This window comes from Festucalex cinctus, chromosome 6 (assembly GCF_051991245.1).
Source record: "Festucalex cinctus isolate MCC-2025b chromosome 6, RoL_Fcin_1.0, whole genome shotgun sequence".
NCBI classification, from domain to species: domain Eukaryota; kingdom Metazoa; phylum Chordata; class Actinopteri; order Syngnathiformes; family Syngnathidae; genus Festucalex; species Festucalex cinctus.
Genome location: NC_135416.1, coordinates 3,835,826 through 3,859,803, shown reverse-complemented (window position 1 = coordinate 3,859,803; position 23,978 = coordinate 3,835,826). Strand labels below are relative to the sequence as shown.

The following is a 23,978-nucleotide window of genomic DNA, read 5'->3' as shown; positions in this document are numbered from 1 at the left end:
TAGAGGCGCAAATATGTCGTGAAGGAATGAACGAATGAAAAATGTGCGATTTTCAATTGATTAGGTGGCATTCATCATCGGTCATAGTGACAAAACATCACACTGAGCTATTAAAAATAAAATAGATAAAGCTGGTTGGATGGTGTCACATACCAACAATTTAATATTTCACAAATTATCAAACTATTTTTTTTTTTTTTCCAAAACATGATGTAACCCATCAAGCCCAAATTAGACTAGCTGTCTACACTACCACAAGAAAGACAAGGATATTTCTAAAAAATGAAATAAAAACTAAACATGTTAGAAAAACAAACATTGACAAAAATATATAAAAAATGTACATGTGTCCATGTGACTGATAGTTTACAGAATGAAATAGCTACGCGGGTAATTTGGGAAGTTAAAACATGCTTGGGTCGTTTTGAAAAACCACATGACAGTTGGCTGGCAAGTTCAGAGTTCCTACTTGTTTGTTGACATTTTTTCCCCCCTTTTTAGTTTCGGGATCATCCAAAGATGTGAACAGGAAATCCGGAATTGTCGGGTTACCTTGGAAAACGGTGGAGCGACGGCGAGAATCACCAACAGTTAATAAATGAGCTTTCTTGTTTGCCTTTGCTTTTTGTGAGTCTTGAGTCACGATGAGATGAAACAAGCGCTTACGATGACGATGCTTCAGTTCCAGTTTTCTTGTCCGCTGTGGGAAAAGCAAACAAAAAACCTACGCTTACTCTTCAGTTTGTTTCTTGTTTTCTGAATTTACAGCAATTGCAGTGCAACAAATTAAGTCGTACAAATTTTTTACCGTAAATTATTGGGAAAAAAAATACGCTAATGTTGCACAAAACACAGTCGCATCACAACTTCAGACCTCCGATCAGAAAGCAACAGTGAGATTAACTCCACATGCTTTGCTTCACTTTTTCAAACTTGGAATGCATAATGCAATTATATTATGACTTAAAAATACAAATCTAAGTTTGCATAATTGTACTGATTTTAGTTACTTTCTAATGACTTTATATTTGTAGCCTATTTAAAAATAATAAACGTTTTGTTTTGTTTTTTTACACATTGTATTTTCATATTGAATTTTTTCTACAAAAAATCCTCATCTTTTTGTTTCATATAAAATCAGTACATTATCATTATATCATTTTCTGTACAATTACCGGTATGCATTTTTCACATATCGCCGCCCTGTTAAAAAAATAAACTAAATAATTCTTCAAAAATTAGTATTTTTTTTGCCTAAATCATCTCATGATGCAAATGGTTCAGACGAATCAGAATAAGCGACTTAGGTGATTACCAGTATTTTAAGAAGGCGTTGATATTTATAACTTTATTCTTACAAAATTACACATTTTCTCATATATTTTTTGTTGTACTAAAATACACATTTTTCTCTCATAACATTAAACTATTCATTCTTGTGAATTACATATCTTGCGATACAAGGATTGTGCACCAAAAAGGCAGCGTAGCGACTGAAGTGCTGTTGATCCCACCAAAGTAAAGTGTCTCCTCATGGCTTCTTGTCACATGTGACATGAAAGTGACGGAAGATTCATCAAGAGGACAAAACTGGGATCCTGATGCATTGGCAGCGGGCGACCACTTCAAAATGTGTTTAACGCCACCAACAGTTCCTGTCAGGATCATTTACCTTTTACCTCGTTAGGAGGGCGCAATCAATCAGCAGTCGGCGCAGATCGGGGGAGCCGAGGCTCGGGGGAATCGGAACAGGGTGTCGCTATAGGGGGAGCTACTGCACATGCAAACACATACGCATGCGCACATGTACACACACACAAACACAAACAAGGGAATTTGAGCCAATGGCAACTCGAGTGGGCTAACTCCAGGTTAGTCATTTTGAAATCAAACGCAGAAATGAAATTGCGAACAGGCGTATTTCTCAGATGAAAACTGGCATAATTCAGAGTTTATACCAGGTGACTTGAGTTCCCCTTTAATGCATGTTTTCCTCAGATGGGAAAAATGAGGCATCGATTTCAGGGAGGTGTTTATTTGTATTGTACCAAAAATTTGGGTTGGGCTGGTTCTATTAAAATGGACTATACGAGGAAATACAAAATTACAAACAAAATTAAAATAATAACAAAATTGATCAAATATATACCTTGATCATTTGCATGCGGTTGATGGCACAGCATGGATTCCAAATGTATTGTTCACCATTTTTGACCCTTATTACCCATAATGCAAGACAAGATTCCCATGGAAAAACCTCCGCAGTCGAGATCATCGGAAAGCATCAAAAGAAGGATTAATCCAAAAGAGGAGATGACTTTTGATCCTGAGAGTGATGATGATGATGATGAAGGTAAAGATCCAAAGTCAAAGTGAGGACGAAAGGTGACAACGAAAGAAGACACAATGGTCAAAGTGCAACAAGCCACGGGTAAGTGGAGCTGGGGAAAAGACATGTGTATGTAAAATGGTGATTAAACAAATTAATAGGGATTAAGAAAAGGGAAGGAGAAGAGAAAATAAACACAATTAATTGATCAATAAGCGCTGACATGCATTACAAGAGCTGTGGGAAAAATACTGACCCAGATGAACAAAGGCTAACCAACCAAAACAGTCTATCTCAGTCAGAAAAGCACGAGATAGTCATGTTGTATGTTGACAGTCATGATCCTAAGAATGGTTCTAAAAACTTTTTTTTTTTTTTTTTTTTGCAGAGATTTGCTTTATAAAAAAATGTCAAATATAACACTCCATAATCTGGATGTAGGCGCTGTCTGGACTCACTCTTCAAAGACGTCCTCCGTGTCCATCCTTCGGTAGTATTTGGCCAGTTTGATGGAGATGATGATACTCGGAAGTAGGAGGATGCTGCAGAGTCCCAGTCCAAACCAGAACGTATTCTAGAAAAACAACAAAAGGGCCTTTTTTTATATTCTTATCCTGCCTAAAGTTACATCTTTATAGCTGTTACACTCCCAGTGGGGTTAATTTGCTGCGAGCTAGCCCCTTTCTAATATACTTTGATGCCAATAAACCTAACTTGCCTCTTCCACAGATGCATTTACTCTTGATTATGTGTATGGCCCTTTAAGAGGACGGGTAGTACAGCGGGCTGTATCTGAGGGGGGAAGGGAGGTAACCGCGTGCTCTGCAGGCTGCAGCGGATACTAGTGAGTTCAGTTAAGCAGAGTTGAAGTCACATTTCACACGAAACCTTCTAGATTTTAAATAAATAAGAAGACAGCAAAACATCTGTGGGTCGGATGAACGAATGCCATGTGCTTTAGGGTCAAAACTTAAAAAAAAAAAAAATGAAAAGGATGATGCATTGGCCGGGAATCGAACCCGGGCCTCCCGCGTGGCAGGCGAGAATTCTACCACTGAACCACCAATGCTTACAAGAGTCTAACTGAATGGATATGCCTGATAAAATGTGATCGACATACATGCCTCCCAAATACAGTGCAGTGTCTTACCACTGAGTCTGCAATGAAGCTGCACGCAACAATCTCCATGCTGTCCACAATGTTGCTGATGGGTTTACATTGAGCCACTTCTGCAGTCAGCTGCAAGCACACAACACATTATAATACTCAACCCTGCGGACCCAAATTTGGCCAGTAGATGGCAGTAATACACCTTTTAACATTCTTTACAAGCACTCACGAGATAATGTTTTGTACATACGTTAAAGTGTTTTACATTCTGTAAATCAAACCGTAAAACTAAATCTAAACAGAACAGTCATTTGAGATAATGTATATTTCAATCGTGGTTTACCACTTGAAGCAATTTTATTAAGTTAGTCAACAATTCTCTGTTTAACTCATTTTAATTTGGTTCAACAATTCTCTTTTTAAGAGTGTAGCTAAGGAACCAGCCAAAGTATGGCTCTATGACAACAAGTGCAGTGTGAAAAGACCATACATTTGTTACTGGGGTGTCAGATTAAAAACAAAATGGAGTGTAAATACTGCACATTCAAGCTATTTCAGGTTTGTGATATTTGTGGGGGAAAAATGCAAGGAATTGCCAAGTCTGATAATTGGCAAGTTAAGTCCGACTCCATTTTGTAGAAAAGGTAGTCAATACTCACAGAGTGGTGAACCCAGTCCGTGTACTGTTTGAAGTATCCCACCAAGCTTTTGACGTAGTTTCTGGTCTCCTGGACACACGCAACAAAAGCTAATTATCATTTTTTGCGATTTTTTTTTTAAAGATGTTTTTTTTTTTTTTTTTTCCCTTAAAGAGCAAGATCCACCCTCTCCCCCAGAGGGGACAAATGCACTGTGGATTATGTATATTTTATTAATTTATTATTTATGTGGTACCTGCTTCACCACATGTGATGCATTGTTACTGATGAGGTACTCTGATGCATCGATGGCGCTCAGGATGTTGGTCACCTTCACCTAAAATGTAAATTTAAAAAAAAATAAAAAATACAATTAAAATGTGTAAAACATAATATAAAAACATTGTTAAATGACAACATTAAAAATGGTGTACTGAAAAAAAATATATATTAAAATGGAAGATAGCAAAAAAAAAAAAAAGTATGCAAAAAGTAGTACTGGTACACATAAATGATAACATACAAATAAGATGAAAATAAAATGCAAAATAAATACTGCACAAATAATAATTTAAGTAAAACACAAACGGTAAAATATATGCAAAAGTATAATTGAAATAAAAAATTGGGAGATGAAATGTGAATGCAAAAAAAACATGTTAAAAAAGTTACATAAAAATTAAATATAAATGACAACACTGTCTTCATGTTAAAAAAATGTTTTAAATTTACATGGTAACCTATAAAAGAATAAGTAAAAAAGTAATAAAATATAAATGCTAAACATGAAAAAAAAAATCAAAAATAACAAATCAATGTACGTCTATTTATATGAAACACAAATAAATAAAAAAAGAAAAGTAAGTAAAGTAATTCATAATTGGTCAATTTAATTGTAAAATGTTTAATAAAACTTCAAATTAAAATAAAATATACTGTAAATATTAAAAAAAATAATGAAAAGGTGTCTCACCGGCAAGTCACTGGAGGTTTTCTGCAGCTGCTTTATACTTTGACTCATAGTGCTCTGCACAATGACACAAAAACACTTGTTACGCTAATGTGATGTATAGTTCTTGAATACTCGTCAACAATTCCATGGGCCACGCACTACATCACCACGGCACTGTTACAGCAAAAAAAAAAACACAACAACCACTGTCACCGTGCTTACCCGGGCACGGACATATTTCTGTCACGGTGAACGAGAGGAGAGAGAAAAATGAGAATGTTCCAGACTTTTATAATAATAAAAAGCGTATATTGCACGTGTATGTACCATGGCTTGCTCCATGGGGACCACCAGTTCTCTGTGAATCTGTCGGATGCTACTGGCGTGACCTTTCAGCGCATTCTCCAGAGCGCCACGTGGCTGCAAAATACATAACATGGAAATAAATACAGAGGAAAGCAAAATGTCTGGGAGTCAAAGTAATGCTTGCCACATGCTTGTAAGAGCTGCGAAAAAAAGAAAAAGAAAAGAGTAGCTGCATTGGCCGGGAATCGAACCCGGGCCTCCCGCGTGGCAGGCGAGAATTCTACCACTGAACCACCAATGCTTGAGAAGAAACCCTCTCGTTCCCCCTCAACTCACAAGCTGGTCGGCCTGTCCCTCCAGATCTGTGGCGAAGGTCAGAAGGTCGACGACTGTGATTCCCTTATTCACCTTAAAAATATAAAACCACGTGTCAGGTTTGTAGCTTCTTTTCAGCAGTTCTAAGTGTTTCACTAAGTTAGTCACTAACTCCCTGTTTGACTAACAAACAACTGAATGACTGGTTAAATTCTGTATTGCTGCCATCTGTTGGTGGTTGTGCCTCATTACTGGTCATCCCAAATTTGGAATTCCCAGTTCCTCTCATCCACCACTCCCAAATGAAAGAATAAAAAGTGAATAATCCTCGCAGGAAAAAGACTAACTGAGCAATTTTTTTGGCAATCATTAAATAGTGTTGTCTGAGATGACAATTTCAAACCTAGAATAATACATTGTTCAGCACTTATTAACTCATTAGCTCCCAAAAACGTATAAATACGTCATATTTTAAATGTTTTAAGTGTCCCAAAGACGTATTTATACGTTTTTTGTTGTTTTTTTATGCCAGAGCATAGAGAAGGCTTTTATGCAGTCTCTCTACTGCAGAAAATGGTTGAGTGGCAGCAGAGTATAAGAGATCAACCAGGCCATGTTAAAACTCCCACAATTTTCCCACAGTTCTAAGCAGAATTGAGAAAAATGATGAAACTTAGCTATGTTCTATTACTAATTGCTGCACAGCGGAAATTGATAGGAATATACTATTTTTCCCTGATAAGAGAAGAGACTCTAATCTCTCTTTTGGTATGTTCCATATTTTTCTAGCAATAGAACATAATATTTCGCGGGCCTTGAAAAATCAGTCAAAATCCAGGAAAACACAAGTGAAAATGGTTGGGAGTGAATGACTGAACCAAGTTACTAACTGTTTAAGTAACCAACTGACTCACCAAGTACAAATCAACACATAATCTCCAACCTAGCAGCAATTCAATAACACGAACATCTTGCCCACCTCAGCCAGGTATGCTTCGTAGTCGATGATTCCGATGCCCGCGTTGGCAAAGTTGATGAGGTTGTCTCTGCCCGCCTGCTCCAGCAGCGTGATGTCCTGCAGGTCCACCTGCACGCTGTCAAACACTTTGGCCAGGTCCTTGTTGTACTGATGATACACACGCATAACGTACAATTACGATTTAAAAAAAATAATCACACTTATCACGAGCGAGTCACACATTGACGGGACACTTGCCACTGTCCTGTTGAGGAAGGAGTTGATGTTAAACATGGTCTCCAGCTGCAGAGCGTGATACAGGCCGTTGTTATCGTGGCACTCCCTTAAAAAAAAAAAAAAAAAAAAAGTCAGTTAGCACATTAAAAATGTCAACCGTATACTATTTGAAGTCGTCATTATTATTGTTCGTTTACCTGTACATGCTTCCGAGCGTCAAGTCAATGTTTGGGTTCTGAAACAGCATCGCAGGAAGGAAGTTCTTCTTGGCTGGATGGACCAGGAACGGCGTGTCTATAATCTAAAGGTACATACAGACAGAGGTGGGTAGTAACGAGTTACATTTACTCGAGTAACTTTTTGAAAATTAAAAAATACTTCTAAAGAGTAGTTTTACCACACAATACTTTTTACTTTCTTTACAGTAGTTACTTCAGGGTACACATTGCTTATATACAGGAAATGCTGCCCTGCACTGTTGTTTGAGCTCAAAAAGTTTTTTTAAAATTATTTTATGATTTGAAGATGCCAGCATTTGCACATACTTACCAGTAATTGTATTTTATTTTTTTGTCTGTATGATGACATTGTTTTTAAAAATAAATCAGACTTCATGTTCAAACAGTTACTTGTATTTGAGTGTTTTTTTTTAATTATTATTATTTTTGTATGACTATGTTTTACTTTTACTTGAGTAATTTGGAAGTAACACTACTCTTAATTTGAGTACAATTTCTGGCTACTCTACCCACCTCTGCATACAGGTATGATCACAGTAACCCCCCTTTATTTTGGCGTATTTATTTTCTTTCTAACCCTAACCCACTACAGAGGACATTTCTTTTAAAGTTAAAATGCTAGGCTCAAATACAGTTAAAATAATTTAAACAACAATTTAATGTGTTCTTAAGAGTCTTATAGAAAACATGCTAACATCATTCTAAACCCTAAATTTGTTCAATAAAAAGTGTTATGCACTTATTTTTCCTCTTAGGGAAGCCATTTTCTTTTATGATGGAAAAGGAGTTAATTCAATCGTACGTACTGGGTGGGCGATATTCAGGTTTCCAAATGTCCACTACAGAGGACATATTTGAATTGCTGGTAGTCAGGAGGCTATACTGTAAGTCACTAGAGGAGTTCAGTTGTCTTTAACTGATTCAAACGTTGCTGATGACTGATAGACGTCACAATCGTCCTTAGAATAGAAAATAATCTAAATTATGTTCATTGCCTCTCGCCATATGATCAAACCAACGCCAACGCACTCAGACAGTAAGCAAAAAAAAGACCATTTGTACCTGGAATAGCTGCCGGCTGGCCAGCGGCTCACACAGCACCTTCTCCACATTACCCCCAACGACAAACAGCGTGGTGACGATGGCCATCAGTACCCAGGCGAAGACGAAGGAGAAGCCCACACCGCTGACATAGACAGACCCAAAGTGACAAGACATCAATATCTGGCCTTGTGGGACTAAGACACGTATGAATATGTCATAAGCGAGTTTCAAGTCAACCTTCCAGTCCTAACCTACTGTGGCAAGAATCAAAATTTTAGTCTTCAGTAAATGTCAAGGAAGTCGAGTCAAGTCATCATATATTAGCAGTGAGCACCTGAGTTGGAAAGTTGGAGTTGGTAGCGTTGCTTACTAGGGTGACCATATTTAAAAAAAAAAAAAAAAAGATGACACTCGGCCCGGCCTCGAAATTGTGGTAAAAATCGAAATTGTAGTAAAAATCGCGGTGACACGATGCAGTCCACCTCGGTCATGCAATGTCAACTGGACATTTTCATGAATTTATAAAACCCCCGGATGTAAAGAAGTTGTCTGTTCTCCCAAAAGAGGACGTTTGGGCACTCTAAATTCACACCGTTTTTATATAAGTCCCAAACCATTCTTCGTATTTGCTTTCCATTGTTTTGTCCGACATTAGCTTTGTTACGTTCGACCTGCTTTCAGTTAGCCAAATTGGTAAGTAAACGTAATACTTTACTTACCAGTTGATTTTGTAGGTTTATTGTAAAAGATAAAGTTATAGTCCTAAGTGTGCAACTACAACGAACCAAAAATTAGCATGGCTAGTGCTACGAAAGATATACTCGAGATACGCTGCAGTGGGTTAATTAACGCCCGAAATTGTGACGTCAGGAGCAACACAACCCTGCGGACCCAAATTTGGCCAGTAGATGGCAGTAATACACCTTTTAACATTCTTTACAAGCACTGACGAGATAATGTTTTGTACATACGTTAAAGTGTTTTACAATCTGTAAATCAAACCGTAAAACAAAATCTAAACAGAACAGTCATTTGAGATAATGTATATTTCAATCGTGGTTTACCACTTGAAGCAATTTTATTAAGTTAGTCAACAATTCTCTGTTTAACTCATTTTAATTTGGTTCAACAATTCTCTTTTTAAGAGTGTAGCTAAGGAACCAGCCAAAGTATGGCTCTATGACAATAAGTGCAGTGTGAAAAGACCATAAGTTTGTTACTGGGGTGTCAGATTAAAAACAAAATGGAGTGTAAATACTGCACAGTCGAGCTATTTCAGGTTTGTGATATTTGTGGGGAAAAAATGCAAGGAATTGCCAAGTCTGATAATTGGCAAGTTAAGTCCGACTCCAGTCAAGTCATGTAATTCAATCCACCTTTGTCGGACATCTATTCTTTTTTTCATTTTTTTTTTTTCATACGTACGCCATCAGCAGGTTCCCGCCCGTGTTGGACATGCAGCCGCGCGTGGTTGGCGTCGCCTGCTTGTCGTAGCCGCACGTGCCGCACAGCAGGCCCAGGATGTTGAAGGACAGGATGAGGACCACCATGCACAGCAGCGCCACGCAGCCAATCCACCTGCAGGAAACGTTTAAAACCACCACAGGTGGGCGCCAAGTTGCGTTGATCCCAGCTTTGGAGTGAAAGCTCGATTGGGACGCCCCTCTCAGAAATCGAACGTCCCAATATTCCATCATATTCATGTTAAAAAGCAAACCTGTAGAAGTCGATCTGGTCAATCTGCGCATAGTAGGACTCAATGTTCTTCTGCCCCCGGTTGAGGAACACGGTGAAGTTGGCCAGTGACGGCTCCACCGGAAACATTTTGGCAAAGCCGTTGATCTCGGAGCCAATTTTATCTAGCATCCCTTTCACTCCTAAATTCATTAAAAAAAAAACACACACCAAACACAATAAATTAATACGCAAAACAGCAACAATGATCATTGAACGTAATTTAGGAAGTTTAATGAGGAACACTCACGAGGTAACGCTGCAGTTTAGTTGTCCAAAAAAAAAAAAAAAAGGGAAATGAAGATAAGAGAAGACAACTGCGTGTGAAACAATGTGACAGATGTCAATAGCGGTACAGTGAACCTCCATTAAATCTTTATGCGTTTTTACAGTATGCAGGCAAGGCAAATTTGGAGTTGCATGGCATTCGTGGATGCAGTGCAATGAACTCATTCACTCCCAGCCATTTTCACAGAAGCAATCCCGTTCGCTCCCAGCTGTTTTACTGGATTTTGACTGATTTTGCAGGCCCACAGAATATTGTGTTCAATTGCTATAAAAGCATGGAACCTACCAAAAGAAAGATTAAAGTCTCTTCTTTCATCAGGAAAAAAAAAGTATGTTTTTATCTGTTTCCGTTTTGCAGCAATTAGCATTAGAAGAGAGCTAAGTTTCATCAATTTTCACAAATCTATTTAAAATTGTGACTAATTGAGCTTTTTTTCCTCGATGGCCCTGGTTGATCTCCTTTGCTCTGCTGCCACCTGTTGGCCGTTTGTGTAATAAATACCATTTCTGCAACCGTTCTTTGCAGTTGAGAGGCTGCATCAAAGCCTTCTGTATGCTCTAACATAAAAAAACAAAACAAAAAAAAAAACGTATAAATATGTCTTTGGGGCACTTAAAACAAAAAAAACATATTTCTACGTTACTGGGAGCAAATGAGTTAACAGCAAGAAGAAGAGGCAGAGAAGATCCCAACTAAAACCCAATAACATTCGCTTTTGGAACCTATCACCAGCAATAATCTGGGGTTCACTGTACACACAAACACAAGCAGATTGGGTACCTGCTACAATATTTTTGGTTTGTTCTTTGACCAGCCTTGGTGTGTCATTGAAGGACGAGTAGCCCTAAATGTGGGGAAAGAAAAAAAAAAAAAAGATACTAACAATGAGTGACAAAACAATTCATGGAAGACTAAATTGTCTTTAAATGTGTTTGCCGTAAAAAATATTTACGTTCAGTTCAAATCAAAGTCTACCCCAAAATGTCAAATTTTAGGCTCAGACTCACAAGCGTGATTTTGGTTGCAGATGACACGAAACCGTCTTCACTGTCCACGAAAACGCGTATGCAAAGTTGATTTAGCACTGCTGTTAGCGTACTTAGGTTCACTGAAAATTTGAAATTGTCATATACTGTATCATGTTGGGTTGAGTGAAAATCTTTGAAGTTTAAAAAAATGCTTGGCTATCTAAAGACTAATTTGCCTTTGATGTTTATGAAACCATACTTAAAAAGGAGGTCAACCTTAAACATTTTTTGACAATAATATGTTATATGTGACCTCACTAGTCTAAATATGACATTTTGATTCATATTATATTTGTGTAATATGAGTTATGGAGCAAAATCCAGCATTTTTTTTTTTTTTTTTTTTTTATCAATGTCATTTTCAGTTGACAGCAAGTGGCAAAATGGCCGCCTTCTGACATTGATAAACACTGCTGGACTTTGCTACATAACTCATATTCCACACATGTAATATTAATCAGAATGCCATGTTTAGACTAGTGGGGCTGCATAGAACATATTATTATCAATAATTTTTTGGGGGGTCGTCTTCCTCTTTAAGGTTTGTAGAAGGCCTGCGATTGGTTGGCAACCAGTCCAGGGTGTCCCCTGCCTACTGCCCCAGAGCCAGCTGAGATAGGCGCCAGCAGCCCCCGCGACCCTTGTGAGGAATAAGCGGTCAAGAAAATGGATGGATGGATGGAGAAGGCTCCAAGCGCTTTTGGTTCATTCTTTTGAGCGTTACTAAAGCATGTTAATTAGATTCATTAAAGACATAAAACCGTCTTTGATGTTTTTGAAAACATACTTTACATTTATGCTAGCTAGGTTAACAGCAGACCTTCTGTATAATGTTGCTGAGGTCTGTCCTCAGGACCGTGTGGACATTCTCCAAGGCGTAGTCGACATCCGGGAGCTGCAAAACAAAACAACAACAACAAAAAATAACAACAAAACTGTTAATCCATTATTGATGATAAATTATGTTGGAAACCACACATAGAAAATGTTAAAAGGAAAATGTCAAAAATCATAGGGATACTCTATAAAACCAAGGAGGCCCTGAATATGAATTCACTATATACATTATATAATACATTATTATTACCATATTTGACCTATTGTGTGGAAATTTGGGGAAATACATATAAAACAAATACCGACACTGTTTTTAAATTGCAAAAAAGAGCCATAAGGATTATTAATAGATCAAAATATACAGAATCAACACATCCACTATTTATTAAATTAAATACAATGAAATTTTATGACTTGGTTGAGTTTAAAATAGCACAAATAATGTATAAAGTATACAATAATCTACTCTGCCACAGTACTCAAAAGTTGTTTGAAATTAGAAACTGTCCTTATGAGATAAGGGGTACAAGTGTATACAAAAAACCCAAAACAAGAACAAATATTAAGCAAAGGTGTGTCTCCGTTAAAGGAGTTAATTTGTGGAATAACTTGGGAACTGACCTGAAAAGATGTAATTCACTTGTTGAATTTAAATTTTTTTTTAAAAGTAAAGTTCAATATTATTATTTAAATCAGATATGAGTTAAGAAGATTGTAGAAATGATTTATTCGTTTACTTATTTTTCTTTGATGTATTGATATGAGTGTAATGAAATTTGTATATACGTGTGTTACTATTGTGTATTTTTTATTTTTCTATTTATTTTTATTTTTTTTATACGAGTAGGATTATATTTTCTTTTATTAAAATGTCATTTATTATAAATAAGTGATAGGATATGAAGAATAAGGGGTAGGACTGGATAAGTTTTCAACTTCTTCCTACTCCCTTGAACATATACATCGATATTTATTGGATGTTTCTTTTATTTTTTTACTTTTAACTTTCTTTGTTTGTTTATGTGTTTATATAATTATATATGTATATATGCATATGTTCAATAAACTTCAAACTTCAAACTTCAAAAAACTTCAACCCGCGTTCATTTTAAAAGCTGGCACCTTTGAGAAGTCGGCGTTGATGCCCAGCTGGAAAAGCGTGGAGCGGATGGCGTTGCAGGTTGGCGACACGGCGCCGTTGGTGCACGCCGGGTCCGACAAGGTGTTGGATAGTGACGCTCGCTCCGTGGACAGACTGTCCTTAAGTCGATCTGTGCCTTCTTGGAGGACTTGCAGTGAGGAGCTGACATTCTCCAGGGCCTCTTTTGTCTCACGCATGGCTGCAAACCAACACGTTTTCATCAGAAATACGACATTTTAACCACCGGAATGGACACGAAAAGGATACAAACAACCTCAAGGAGCACAAATGACATTTGACAAACACAGACCATCACGTAAGAACCGGTTCCTAACACTTCCACTGACATTTACAGTCACAAACACAAATCCAAGAACATTTCTCGTTACCTTTGATTGCATTCTCAACTTTAACTTTAGAAGAAAAGATGTAAAGTGAAAAGAAAAGGAAAATTATTTTTTTCTCATATAGGAACATGAATCGTCAGCGTTTTGGTATGATACCCGGTTAAATCATATAGTTAGTCGCACAGCAAAGTTGCCTAAGCCATAAAAGAACTTTTTCAAAAAAACAAGAAAAAAACATTGAATTGTATCGTCGTACAAAACTGGACGTCAAATTGCGTTGTATCATGTCAAGCCATATTGTATTGCATTGTGTCATGTTCTATGAAAGAATTTAGCAAAATGCATCATATCACAGTAGCATATTCATTGAGAACGTACCGGATCGTATCCGATGGTATTTCTGTCATGCCAGGTTCATGACATGTTAAGCGTCTGTTTTGGAATTGATGCAACAGCATCTGGTTTCAACTGGTTTTATGGTATATGACAGCTAGGTGATGTCAGGACCTATGTGATGTCAATCTTTAACCCTTTACTTAGTCGCAACCAATCAGATCGATTCACTGTGTGTCTTTGTTGGATTATTACCTCTGTTCCTGTGTGCAGCTCTCATTGTTTCTCGCCTCTCGATGTGAATACATAGTTAAAATCTTATTTGCGTCTGCGCTTTGGGATCCAACCTCAGCACATAACAATTTCATCACAACCAATTGAACTGTATCGGAACAAATGGCAAATGGCATTGTAGCTTATCACATTGCCTTCGACCTTTAATCATGTCGGTCCGAATTTTAGCATTGTATCATGTAGTATCAGATTTTTCCGCATCCACTTATATCGTATTGTCATATCCCATTGTATCAAATCACAATGCGTATTATTGGATCCGCTCAAAATGGATGGTCTAAAATCGTGATGTGTTTTATACGTAATCTGAGAGCGTCTTTAAAATGAAACCAAAATTTGATAAGAAGGCTAACAGGTGAGCAAGTACCTCCTGTCATGCGCAGGGCCGTGTCCAGGGAGGGAACCACTTCCTTCTCCAGCTGACTGTGAATCCTCCCGCCCAGCAAAGGTCCAATGTCTAGCACAATACAGTTAAAGCTACTGTAAATTTTAATTTTTAGATTTGTCATTATTAAATGTACAGTAAACCCCACTTACTATCAAGTTCGGATAGGACTTTATTTTTGGCTGTCGTGTACTGCGCTGTCATGTATTCGATTTGCTGCAAGAAAATAAGTAAAAGTGAATTTATTTTTTTGGGGCCATCTTAATTAATGAGTGAAGAAGTGAATGAATAAATGCTTACGGCGGGTGTGTTGTTGGCGAACGTCTTCAAGTCTCTGATGTTGGTGTTAATGAAGCGCCGAGTGCTCTTGATGTGGGAGCTCATGTTGTGGTTCGCCGCGTAGGCCACGAGTACCCCGAGACTGACAAATATAGTACATATATAATTTATTCATTTTTTTTTTTTTTTTTTAAATACAAAAGTTGATAACAAACACAGGGAGGCTAAATTAAGTCATGGACTGTGACCCTTCTTCTCTAACACAGGGAAACTAAGGAGGTAACACCATTCATGTTTTATAAATGTTATTTAAACATAAATGTAAGAAGAATTTTAATTGCAACAGGTGATGCCATAGCCAAGTCTCCCTAGCAACAAGTATCTGGACAGTCGTGATTGCATCAAAACTCTTTTAATAGAGTATAGTACGTTTTAATTGCGCCATATGAACCCTACCTAGCAACAAGTAGGCTAGTGGGGCAGTTACAATTTTGCCCAAATATATTCTTCCTAGCAACAAGTGGTCGAACAGTTAGAATTGAGTCTTTTGAATTCTGCCTATAGCAACAACGGGCTGGGCAATGATAATTAAGCCCTACGAACTCCGCCTGGAAACGGGTGGTGGGGCAATTATGACTGAGCCCTTTTGACTCTGCTTTGAACAAGCAACCGGCCAGTTATAATGCACCTTGAATTCTGATTGGTAACAAGTGGTGAGGCAGTTATTAATTGAACCCTATTCATTTTCTCTATCAACATATGGCTACGCACTTATAAACTAGCTTAATGAATTCTACCTAGCAACAATTGAAGGGGCAGATCAAATCAAGCCCAGTAAAATCTGCCTAGCAACCCATGGTGGCACAGTTATATTTGAACCTAATGAATTCTCCCTAGCAACAAATCCAAACAGTCAAAATAAAGCCTTATAAATTCTGCCTAGCGACGCGTAGTGGGGAAGGTAATTTTGTGCCCTATGACTTCTGCCTAGCAACAAGCCAACCCAGGCATTACATGAATAAGAAAAAATAAAGATTTGTTCGTGTGTGTTAGCCGTTTTCAAATTGTTTTGGGATCCTCACACGATGAAGACGGTGGTGGCGATGAGCGTGGCGGTGAAGAAGCCTCGCCGGCAGTCGGCGTTTTTCCTTTGTCTCTGGTGCATCTCTCCGCCGCAGTTCTCACAGCAACGACATACGCAGAAGCACATGCCCAACACGGGGACCAGGACCACGAACAAGACGCCGATGGTCGCGCACACCAGGAAGCCCAGCTCATAGTAGGCCCCCTGTCAAGTGGGCGGAGAATAGATACAACACCTGTCAGTCATCCTTGTCAACCAATCAGATTTGTTATTGTGATGTTTTAACGTTATGAGGGGCATACCTCAAGCAGGAGGACGACGTTGTCTGGCTGCATCACGGAGACGTAGGAAAAAAAGGCCATTTAAATTATTTATTAACAATGACATGATACCACAAAGTTGTACAACATGAAACCGAGGACAAACCTTTCTCAAATCTTCAAATTTGATTCCTCCCATGTTTTGCTGAATGACTTTAACAATCAGATCTGAGAAGAAAAAAAATATTATTTTGGTGATTTTTCAATTGTCAGTGCATCATCAACCAGATGGCGATGTGGCTTCTTTCTTTTCCCTTTATATTTTTATATTTGATACAGAGTATACTGCCTAGCAACAAGTGGAAACACGTTGGATTTGGGGACACAAATGAACTCGACCCACAAATTCCACACAGCAAAACGTCTTCGACTCCATGAATTCTGCCTAGCAAAAAGTGGAAATTGTGATGGTCAAATTCGGCTTAGCAACAAGTGTCGGATGGACTTGGGAGCACAATCGAACCTGGTCTACAAATTCTGTTGAACAAATATAGTATGTCAGTTGAACAAGCGCCACAAATTCTGCCTAGCAACAAGTAGAAAACGTGTCTGCTTAGCAACAGCTGGAGAATATGTTGGACCTGGTAGCAGAATTGAATGTACAACACGAATTCTAACACGCAACGACAGATGGATGAACGTTAGACTATCAAAGGCAAACGTATTTATCCCTTCCAAAAGTGAACCACGGTGTTGTTCCAGCCCAGCTGTCTGCACGTTTATGTAGGTCAGCCAACGTTAAGCTTACCTGTGCCGCGACTCACCCCCTCCCTCCACTGTTACTCAGCAGGTAAACACAAACTTCCGTACACTCACTGGTCACTTCATTAGGTACACTGACATCCATGTAGGAAAAAAAAAAAACAACCTTGACAATGATGATAATCCTCATTTTCGATTGACAAAGATGGTTTTCAAGAACTAGTTAATTTTGTCTGACATTTTTAAATTTAGTCAGTTTTAGTCCAATTTCACGGCACGGTGGACGAGTGGTTAGCACGTCCGCCTCCCAGTTCTGAGGACTCCGGTTCGAGTCCAGGCTCCGGCCTTCCTGGGTGGAGTTTGCATGTTCTCCCCGTGTCCGCGTGGGTCTTCTTCGGGTACTCCGGTCTCCTCCCACATTCCAAAGACATGCATGGCAGGTTAATTGGCCGCTCCGAATTGTCCCGAGGTGTGCGTGTGAGTGTGGATGGTTGTTCGTCTCTGTGTGCCCTGCGATTGGCTGGCAACCAGTCCGGGGTGTCCCCCGCCTACTGCCCAGAGCCAGCTGAGATAGGCGCCAGCACCCCCCGCCACCCTTGTGAGGAATAAGTGGTCAAGAAAATGGATGGATGGATAGTCCCAATTTCAGTCACGCTTGTTAGTTTTCATTTTTAGACCAAAATGGCTGAATCTAGTTTGGCGTATGGGTCCTTGAGAATTTTTTGTGCAGCCTGATAACATGTGGTTCAAAGGAATTTTGGGGCATGTAGGCTGTGTGTTGGACGTTGATCGAGTCTACAGTGAGTCGCATCGGCACCACCTGTTTTCTTTTTCACAGCTTCTTAGTTAGCATTAGCTGCGGAGGGCAGCTAAGCTTGGACAGCTTAGTTCAGTGACCCAGTAGGAGGTGAAGATACGGCAAACGAAAGGAGCGAGGGGGTGGGGGGGCGAGAGGGGTGAACAAGCGTCACAACAAATAAACAAAACTTCTACATTAATTCAGAGAAGAAAAACTTGTGAATTAATTTGATATTAACAATCTTCTTCCTTCGCAGGTCTTGTCTGACTTTCCTCCTGCGCTCCCAACTGCTGCGTGAAAGCGGCGAAGCAACAAGTGATTAAAGTAAATTAACAGCCCCCGGTGTCTTCCAGTAAAGCGTAAATATAGTCGAGCACAATCCTCGACTCAGACCCGCTCGGACAGATTAAGCGAAGTTGTCGAGCAGACATTGTGCAACCCGGCGCGGCATCTCTGACCTCACAACCACCTCATCTATGCTGAAGAAGCCAACAAATTTATGTTAACTGATATTCAGCAATACCATTATTATTATTTTGTTTTAATCAGTGAGTGAAAGGAGGTATTGCATTTATTTTTGGCAATTTATTAAGGACTTTGATTCAAATGTGGATTTTTTTTTTTTTTTTTTTTGCAATGCAATAAACAAAATGATGTTGCAAACCACACCCCCACTGCACCACACGTGTTTACGACCAATCACATTCATGAAGTCAAAAGAGACAAAACAACAAGAATGACCCACTTTCTGTATGGCTCTGTGTGTTTGTGTGTGTGTGTATATATTTGACAATGCCATCTGCACTAGTCGCACTTTCAGCAGGTTAGCATTAGCTGTGTGAATGCTAGTAATCCTCTAATCTATCTTGTGTGTGTGTGTTTAGCGGTGGGGATAAGGCTCCTCGCACAAGTGAAAGAGGCCAAAACGCATCTTTGCTGCAAACCAAGCAAACCTTTACATGGATTTGAAGGGAGGGGTGAGTGAGGGTCAATGCAATTTTTGTCAGTGGTGGGTGGCTTGACGTAGTCGACCCTGTTTTTGGTATTTTCGTAGGTGGCGCAGTTGGAAATGGGCATTTGTATTGTGATAGTGAACAGAGCCGACTCGATTTCAAGTAAAAAATTTAAGTTTCATCATTATTCATATTCCTGGTGAAAACAATGGCAAAAAGAGCTTGTTGCAACATGGCCCTGGCGCATCTCTTATACTCTGCTGCCACCTGCTGACCGTTTTTGTAATAACTACCATTGCTTTTAGATACCGCTTAATGTCTGAAGCTGTATCAAAGCCTGATGTATGCTCTAGCATTTAAAAAAACAAACAAACATATAAATGCGTTTTTGGGAGTGCGGGACAAGGTATTAAAAAAACATATTTATACGTTTTTGGGTTTGAATGAGTTAATAAACTAAATCATTTGACCAGTTACTGCCCCTGCAAAATTTACTTTAGTATTAAAATGTAATATTTGAGGAGTACCCAGTACTTATCATGGCCTTGACATTTAAGAAGAATTGATGTTCCACAATTAATCGGTATCAGATTTAGAAAAATCTAAACCAAATCAAACTGAACTCTTACGAATTGAAATCGAATCGATTGAGGAAATTATAATCGATACCCAGCCTTACAACACCGATACGGATATATATTTGGATATCAATCTACCCAGCGATTCCACAGGTGTGGCCCACCTGTGTTATCCACAGGGCAGCATATGGTCCCACTGGATTAAAGTTTTACGAAGTGATGCAGGTGACTTAGGAAAGCCTCCCCTAATCGCTGATCTGTTAATTGATTAGCCAGCTCCGCTGGCCTAACCCCGCACACCAAAAATGGCAGAGACTTAAAGGCCTCCAATCCTATTGCGCTGCGTCAACACACCAACGTGACCGCTCGCATACACACTGATCGATACGGGACAACTTTGAATGTCGCGTGACTGAAAAATTTAACTACGAGGATTCCACCCGGCATGCGACGACAACAACAACGACACGATTGGCAGCTATTGATCCGCGACTCCCGTTAATCTGATCACAACATTGCTTTATGGGATCAATATCACGAGATCACATACTTGTTCTGGCAACTTGATCGACATGAAATTGGGTGGAAATGTCTGTCCTAACAATAGGGATGTAACGATATCCAAACATCACCATACGATAATTATCACAATTTTGTGGGGAGGTCGGTGATATTTAAAAAAGGTCACAATATTAAAAAAAAAAAAAAAAGCGTATACTTATAAAAAACGCAATATTGTGCTTTTGTACATAACAGAAATGTTATTATTATTATTATTATTATTATTATTATTATTATTATTATTATTATTATTATTATTATTATTATGTTATTATTATGTTATGTTGTTAATGCACGCACACATTGAGTTCCTCCGACATATTGATTTGCTTCACAAGCATATTACATTCCCCTTCATCTGACTATTAGTGTAAATTTTCAAAATAGAAGGGCCAAAACATCCCTAATAAAAATTAAATTGCTCTAAAAAAAAAAAACCTAGCCACCAGAGGATGCTAGAACTGCACAAATGGAAATCAACCTGACTTTTTTTTTTAACAGATGTGTTCCTTTTAAATATCGTGAACATGACGACGACGATATTGTGGCAGTTTTAATATCACGATATCACGATATCGCGCTTATCGTTACATCCCTACCTAACAAGAGCTACAAAAAAGTCAATTAAAGACTGTTGCCAGAATATAAACAGGAAGTCAGACATTTTGGTTTGAAGCGGCCATTTTGGGGGCATATTTTATGATAGCCTGAAAAGTATGAGGAAATTTGAGTCTGATCCTCGTTTCACTGATCAACATGAATTTGGGTGAACATGTTTATCATAAGTGGATACAGCAAGTAAGACATTTTGGTTTGAAGTAGCCATTTTGGTGGCGATTTTTATGAGAATTATGGATAAATTCGTCCCCAACACCAATTTTTGACACAAAATTGTGATAACATGTCTCAAATAAATGGATTCACAAAAAAAAATGCTGAACAATCCATGAGTGAAATTGAACAAGATGTTGGCCATCTTTGGTCTGAAGCAGCCATTTTGAGGGTAGATTTTTTTTTTTTTTGGGGGGGGGGGGGGGTGTACCACTAACATGGAACTAACAACGACCAGGATGTCATGTGTATTCAACTGTTAGTTAAACAGCATCAGTATGTAAATAGCGCACGCTTTTTTGATGGCGCTCGTTTGGACTTTGTTGTTTAGCTAGCATGCCACCATGACTGTGTGTAAGGTCCTCCCTGTCTTTACCAGCCATTACAGAGGATAAAGTATTAGAAGAAGCAGCGATTGATGAAATGCCTGTCGATCAAATGTTGGCACTGTTATAAAGGAATTATTGTACAGATATTGTATAGAAGGGTTGAAAAACTTGAGAGCGATAAAGCGTTAGCTAATTTGGCAACCCTGTGCTTTTGTAAACTCTCTGTTCGGATCCATGTTGTTTGTCTAAGCAGTGCACATTAAAAAAAACAAAAAAACAAATCTATTTCAAGAAATAGATCTAACAAATCAACTTGAATTAATTGTCCAGTCCTAAATATACTAAATGAAATGACTCGAGAGTCTATTAACAGTAATGATAGAAAATTTTGCTTAGGGTTATGATCTAATGCCGTAACAACCACTTATTTTTTAAATAATTCATAAAGAACACAAAAGACAGAAATTAGTAGCTCCTGTCCCATCCCCCCCCCCCCTCCCCCCCAAAAAAATGTAGGCCTGCGAGATGACACATGAAATTGACGACCCAATAACAATAAACTCGAGAGGCCCCAACCTACAGTTTGGAAAACTTTTGCATGATGAGGAAAAATGTTTATTTCATTTGATTCTATATTTTTCTTAGTAAAAAAAAAAGAAAAAGATAGTTAAATGTATCTTAATAAAAAAATGAGTTAATAATTAGCTTTATTAAAGTTGGACTTTAAATAAAAACATTACTGTTGATATTTTTGTTACTTTTTAACTAATTAGAATAACTTATCGCTGGCGTCAGGCCAAAACCATGTACCTCCAAAATGCTCACTTTTCAGGAGACCCCCAAGATGCTTTTTTTTTTTTTTTTCAACCGTTATTGCATCATCTACCAGAACAAGATATTTTCAACACTATAGATTGGTCAATAATTCGTAAAAATGATGCCCACACATGTGGAGTGACCAAAAGTTGAGATTTTTGATCAAGTATGAAATTTGTCAAATTGTGGCTTACAAGGTTTTGGCACAATGCCATTATCATTTAAAAGTATATAACGATGAAATTGCAGTGGCATTCACTGGGATGTTGAATGTAAAGGATGGTGTGACTCGGTCAAGAGATGTGAAAGGAGGAGGGAGTAATGAAACATGCTCATTGCTTTGTATAATTTTGTTTTTTAGTTTTATTGTGAAATATTTGGAATTTTGTAAATGTGGGAATTCGTGGAAAATATTTCGCAAGGTGTTTTGACTGAACTGAACATTTTGAATTTGGAATGGGAATGATGGGGATTTTGTTGTTGTTGAATGTCAAATTCACTTTTTTTAGGTGGAAAATTTGGAATTCTGGAGAAACTGTGATTTTTTTTTTTTTTTTTTTTTTTTTTCAGAAAACCTGAATTTTGGCAGTCGTTAGAATTTTGAATTATTTGAAAGTGTGCCGGAAAAGTGGTGACAATAACAACACAAGGATTTTATGGGTTCAAATAACTTCCTAAAATTCTGACCTTTGGGAAATGAGTTGGGCTGGACCACGTAGAGAAAAGCGTGCACCATGTGGAAGAGTATCCCGATGGCCCCCGGCTCATAGTAGGCGTGGGTGTCGTACACCGCCGCCGGGACGAAGCCAAAATCCAGCGGCTCCACCGGCGGAGGCGAGCGCTGCCGGTGGGGGTCCGCTCTCGAGTCGCCCTGCTTCGGCTGCTCGTACTGGCCACTCGGGGCCGTGGTGGTGGCGGTGGCCGCCCCCCACCAGCAGAGCAGCAGGACGAGCCACCGTGTCCACAACATGGCTCCCGGAAGGGGGGGGGGGAGACACAAATTAAATCCGGGTATTCGACGGCGTTATCCGAAGAAGAGAAGACACCTGTCCGCTCCAGTCCGAGCTCCGGACGACCTCAGACCTCGAGCGGGTAACTTTTTTTTTTCCCCACACTCTCACTCGTTAGCTCCTGTCGGCTCCGTCCGGACTCTCGACGCGCATCTTCCCCTGGGTACCTCGCTCCTTCGACGGGGCGGAGTGAACAGAAGAGGACTTGTGTCCCGCCGCCTGTCACTCATCCGCCCGCCCGCTGAGCTCTAAATCCCGCTTGACACAGGTTACCGAGGCCAGAGAACGTCATCAAAGTAACGCACACAAAAATGGCTGCGCCAAAATATAAAAAGGAAAAAGAAGAAAAAGGAAATGAAGCAAACATGTTGGAAATGTCCTCACAAATTTTATAAAGCCTGTTGTGGATTAATTTTGTGAGTATCAGGCAAAGAGAGCGATAGAAAGGTTGGGACATTTCGTGACATTTGTTGACGGTGCCTTGAATTACACGCGCTGATAACGCTATTATCTTTATAGCACCTGAGCCAATTAAGATCCAATACCAGCGCTGTATTCAATTAATAATGATAATAATAATTGCAAAAATTAGAAATATGAATAAGAAATTTTAAATCATACATTTCAAATAAATAATTTTCAGTGTTTATATGTGAAATTATGACAGGTGAGAATTATTATGAATAAAACAAATGGAAAAAATCTGTATATAAAAGAGAACATAAAGGAGAAAAATCACATTGTATGCACATGAAGAAAATAAAATGTTTCACATGTACACAATATTACATAATTAAAAAAAATAATTATATACAACAATTAAATAAAAATATGATTAAAGACCCTGTGATGTCATTTACATGTGTTTTTAAATACATAAAAAAATGTATACATAATAAAAATAAATAATAAATTATATTATTAATAATTATAATAATAAATAATTAATTATTATTATATTAAATTAAAAAATAAATTTAAAAAAATGTGCAAAGACTGAGAACAACTTAGTACTAAATTGTTGAGCTATAGCATTAAAATCTTTTCCACCCTATCGGTTGTCCGGATTTCTGCGTTGTGGTAATTACAGGGACCTGTGACACACTTGGGCCCTTGGCATGAGTCGGCCCTCCCGACTATAGCTAACTTGAGCACCATTATTTTATCAATGGCTGGCCACCACAATTTCGAGTTATTTA

The 23,978-nt window shown here is 38.5% G+C and overlaps 1 protein-coding gene and 2 non-coding genes across 12 annotated transcripts; all 3 read right to left on the bottom strand.

The window, feature by feature from the left end:
* Positions 1 to 140: 140 nt before the first annotated feature.
* On the bottom strand, positions 141 to 23,016 carry prom1b (prominin 1 b). Of its 10 annotated transcripts, XM_077524092.1 has the most exons (28): positions 22,457 to 23,016; positions 16,307 to 16,368; positions 16,183 to 16,209; positions 15,879 to 16,084; positions 14,818 to 14,938; positions 14,670 to 14,733; positions 14,500 to 14,589; positions 13,548 to 13,571; positions 13,140 to 13,357; positions 12,001 to 12,075; positions 10,933 to 10,996; positions 10,114 to 10,122; positions 9,847 to 10,006; positions 9,555 to 9,707; positions 8,148 to 8,271; positions 7,044 to 7,147; positions 6,868 to 6,952; positions 6,631 to 6,777; positions 5,673 to 5,744; positions 5,358 to 5,450; positions 5,253 to 5,270; positions 5,052 to 5,105; positions 4,335 to 4,415; positions 4,100 to 4,168; positions 3,480 to 3,569; positions 2,788 to 2,903; positions 1,673 to 1,774; positions 141 to 700 (listed from the first exon to the last, which is right to left on the bottom strand). In XM_077524092.1, the coding sequence occupies exons 1-27, from the start codon at positions 22,737 to 22,739 to the stop codon at positions 1,702 to 1,704; spliced, it is 2,682 nt and encodes an 893-aa protein (XP_077380218.1). In that variant the 5' UTR covers positions 22,740 to 23,016; the 3' UTR covers positions 141 to 700; positions 1,673 to 1,701. The 10 variants fall into 10 exon arrangements, with proteins under 10 accessions (XP_077380218.1, XP_077380227.1, XP_077380220.1 ...); XM_077524101.1 differs by lacking the exon at positions 1,673 to 1,774; XM_077524094.1 differs by lacking the exon at positions 5,253 to 5,270.
* Positions 3,328 to 3,398, bottom strand: trnag-gcc (transfer RNA glycine (anticodon GCC)). The gene has a single exon. It is a non-coding gene; the product is annotated as a tRNA-Gly (tRNA).
* On the bottom strand, positions 5,567 to 5,637 carry trnag-gcc (transfer RNA glycine (anticodon GCC)). The gene has a single exon. It is a non-coding gene; the product is annotated as a tRNA-Gly (tRNA).
* Positions 23,017 to 23,978: the final 962 nt, after the last annotated feature.

Coding starts and splice junctions, on each gene's coding strand:
- prom1b (XM_077524092.1), bottom strand. CDS start 22,739: ATGTTGTGGACACGGTGGCTCGTCCTGCTGCTCTGCTGGTGGGGGGCG. Junction 7,148..8,147: donor CCAGCCGGCAGCTATTCCAG/GTACAAATGGTC, acceptor ATGTACCTTTAG/ATTATAGACACGCCGTTCCT. Junction 6,953..7,043: donor ACGCTCGGAAGCATGTACAG/GTAAACGAACAA, acceptor TTTTTTTTTAAG/GGAGTGCCACGATAACAACG.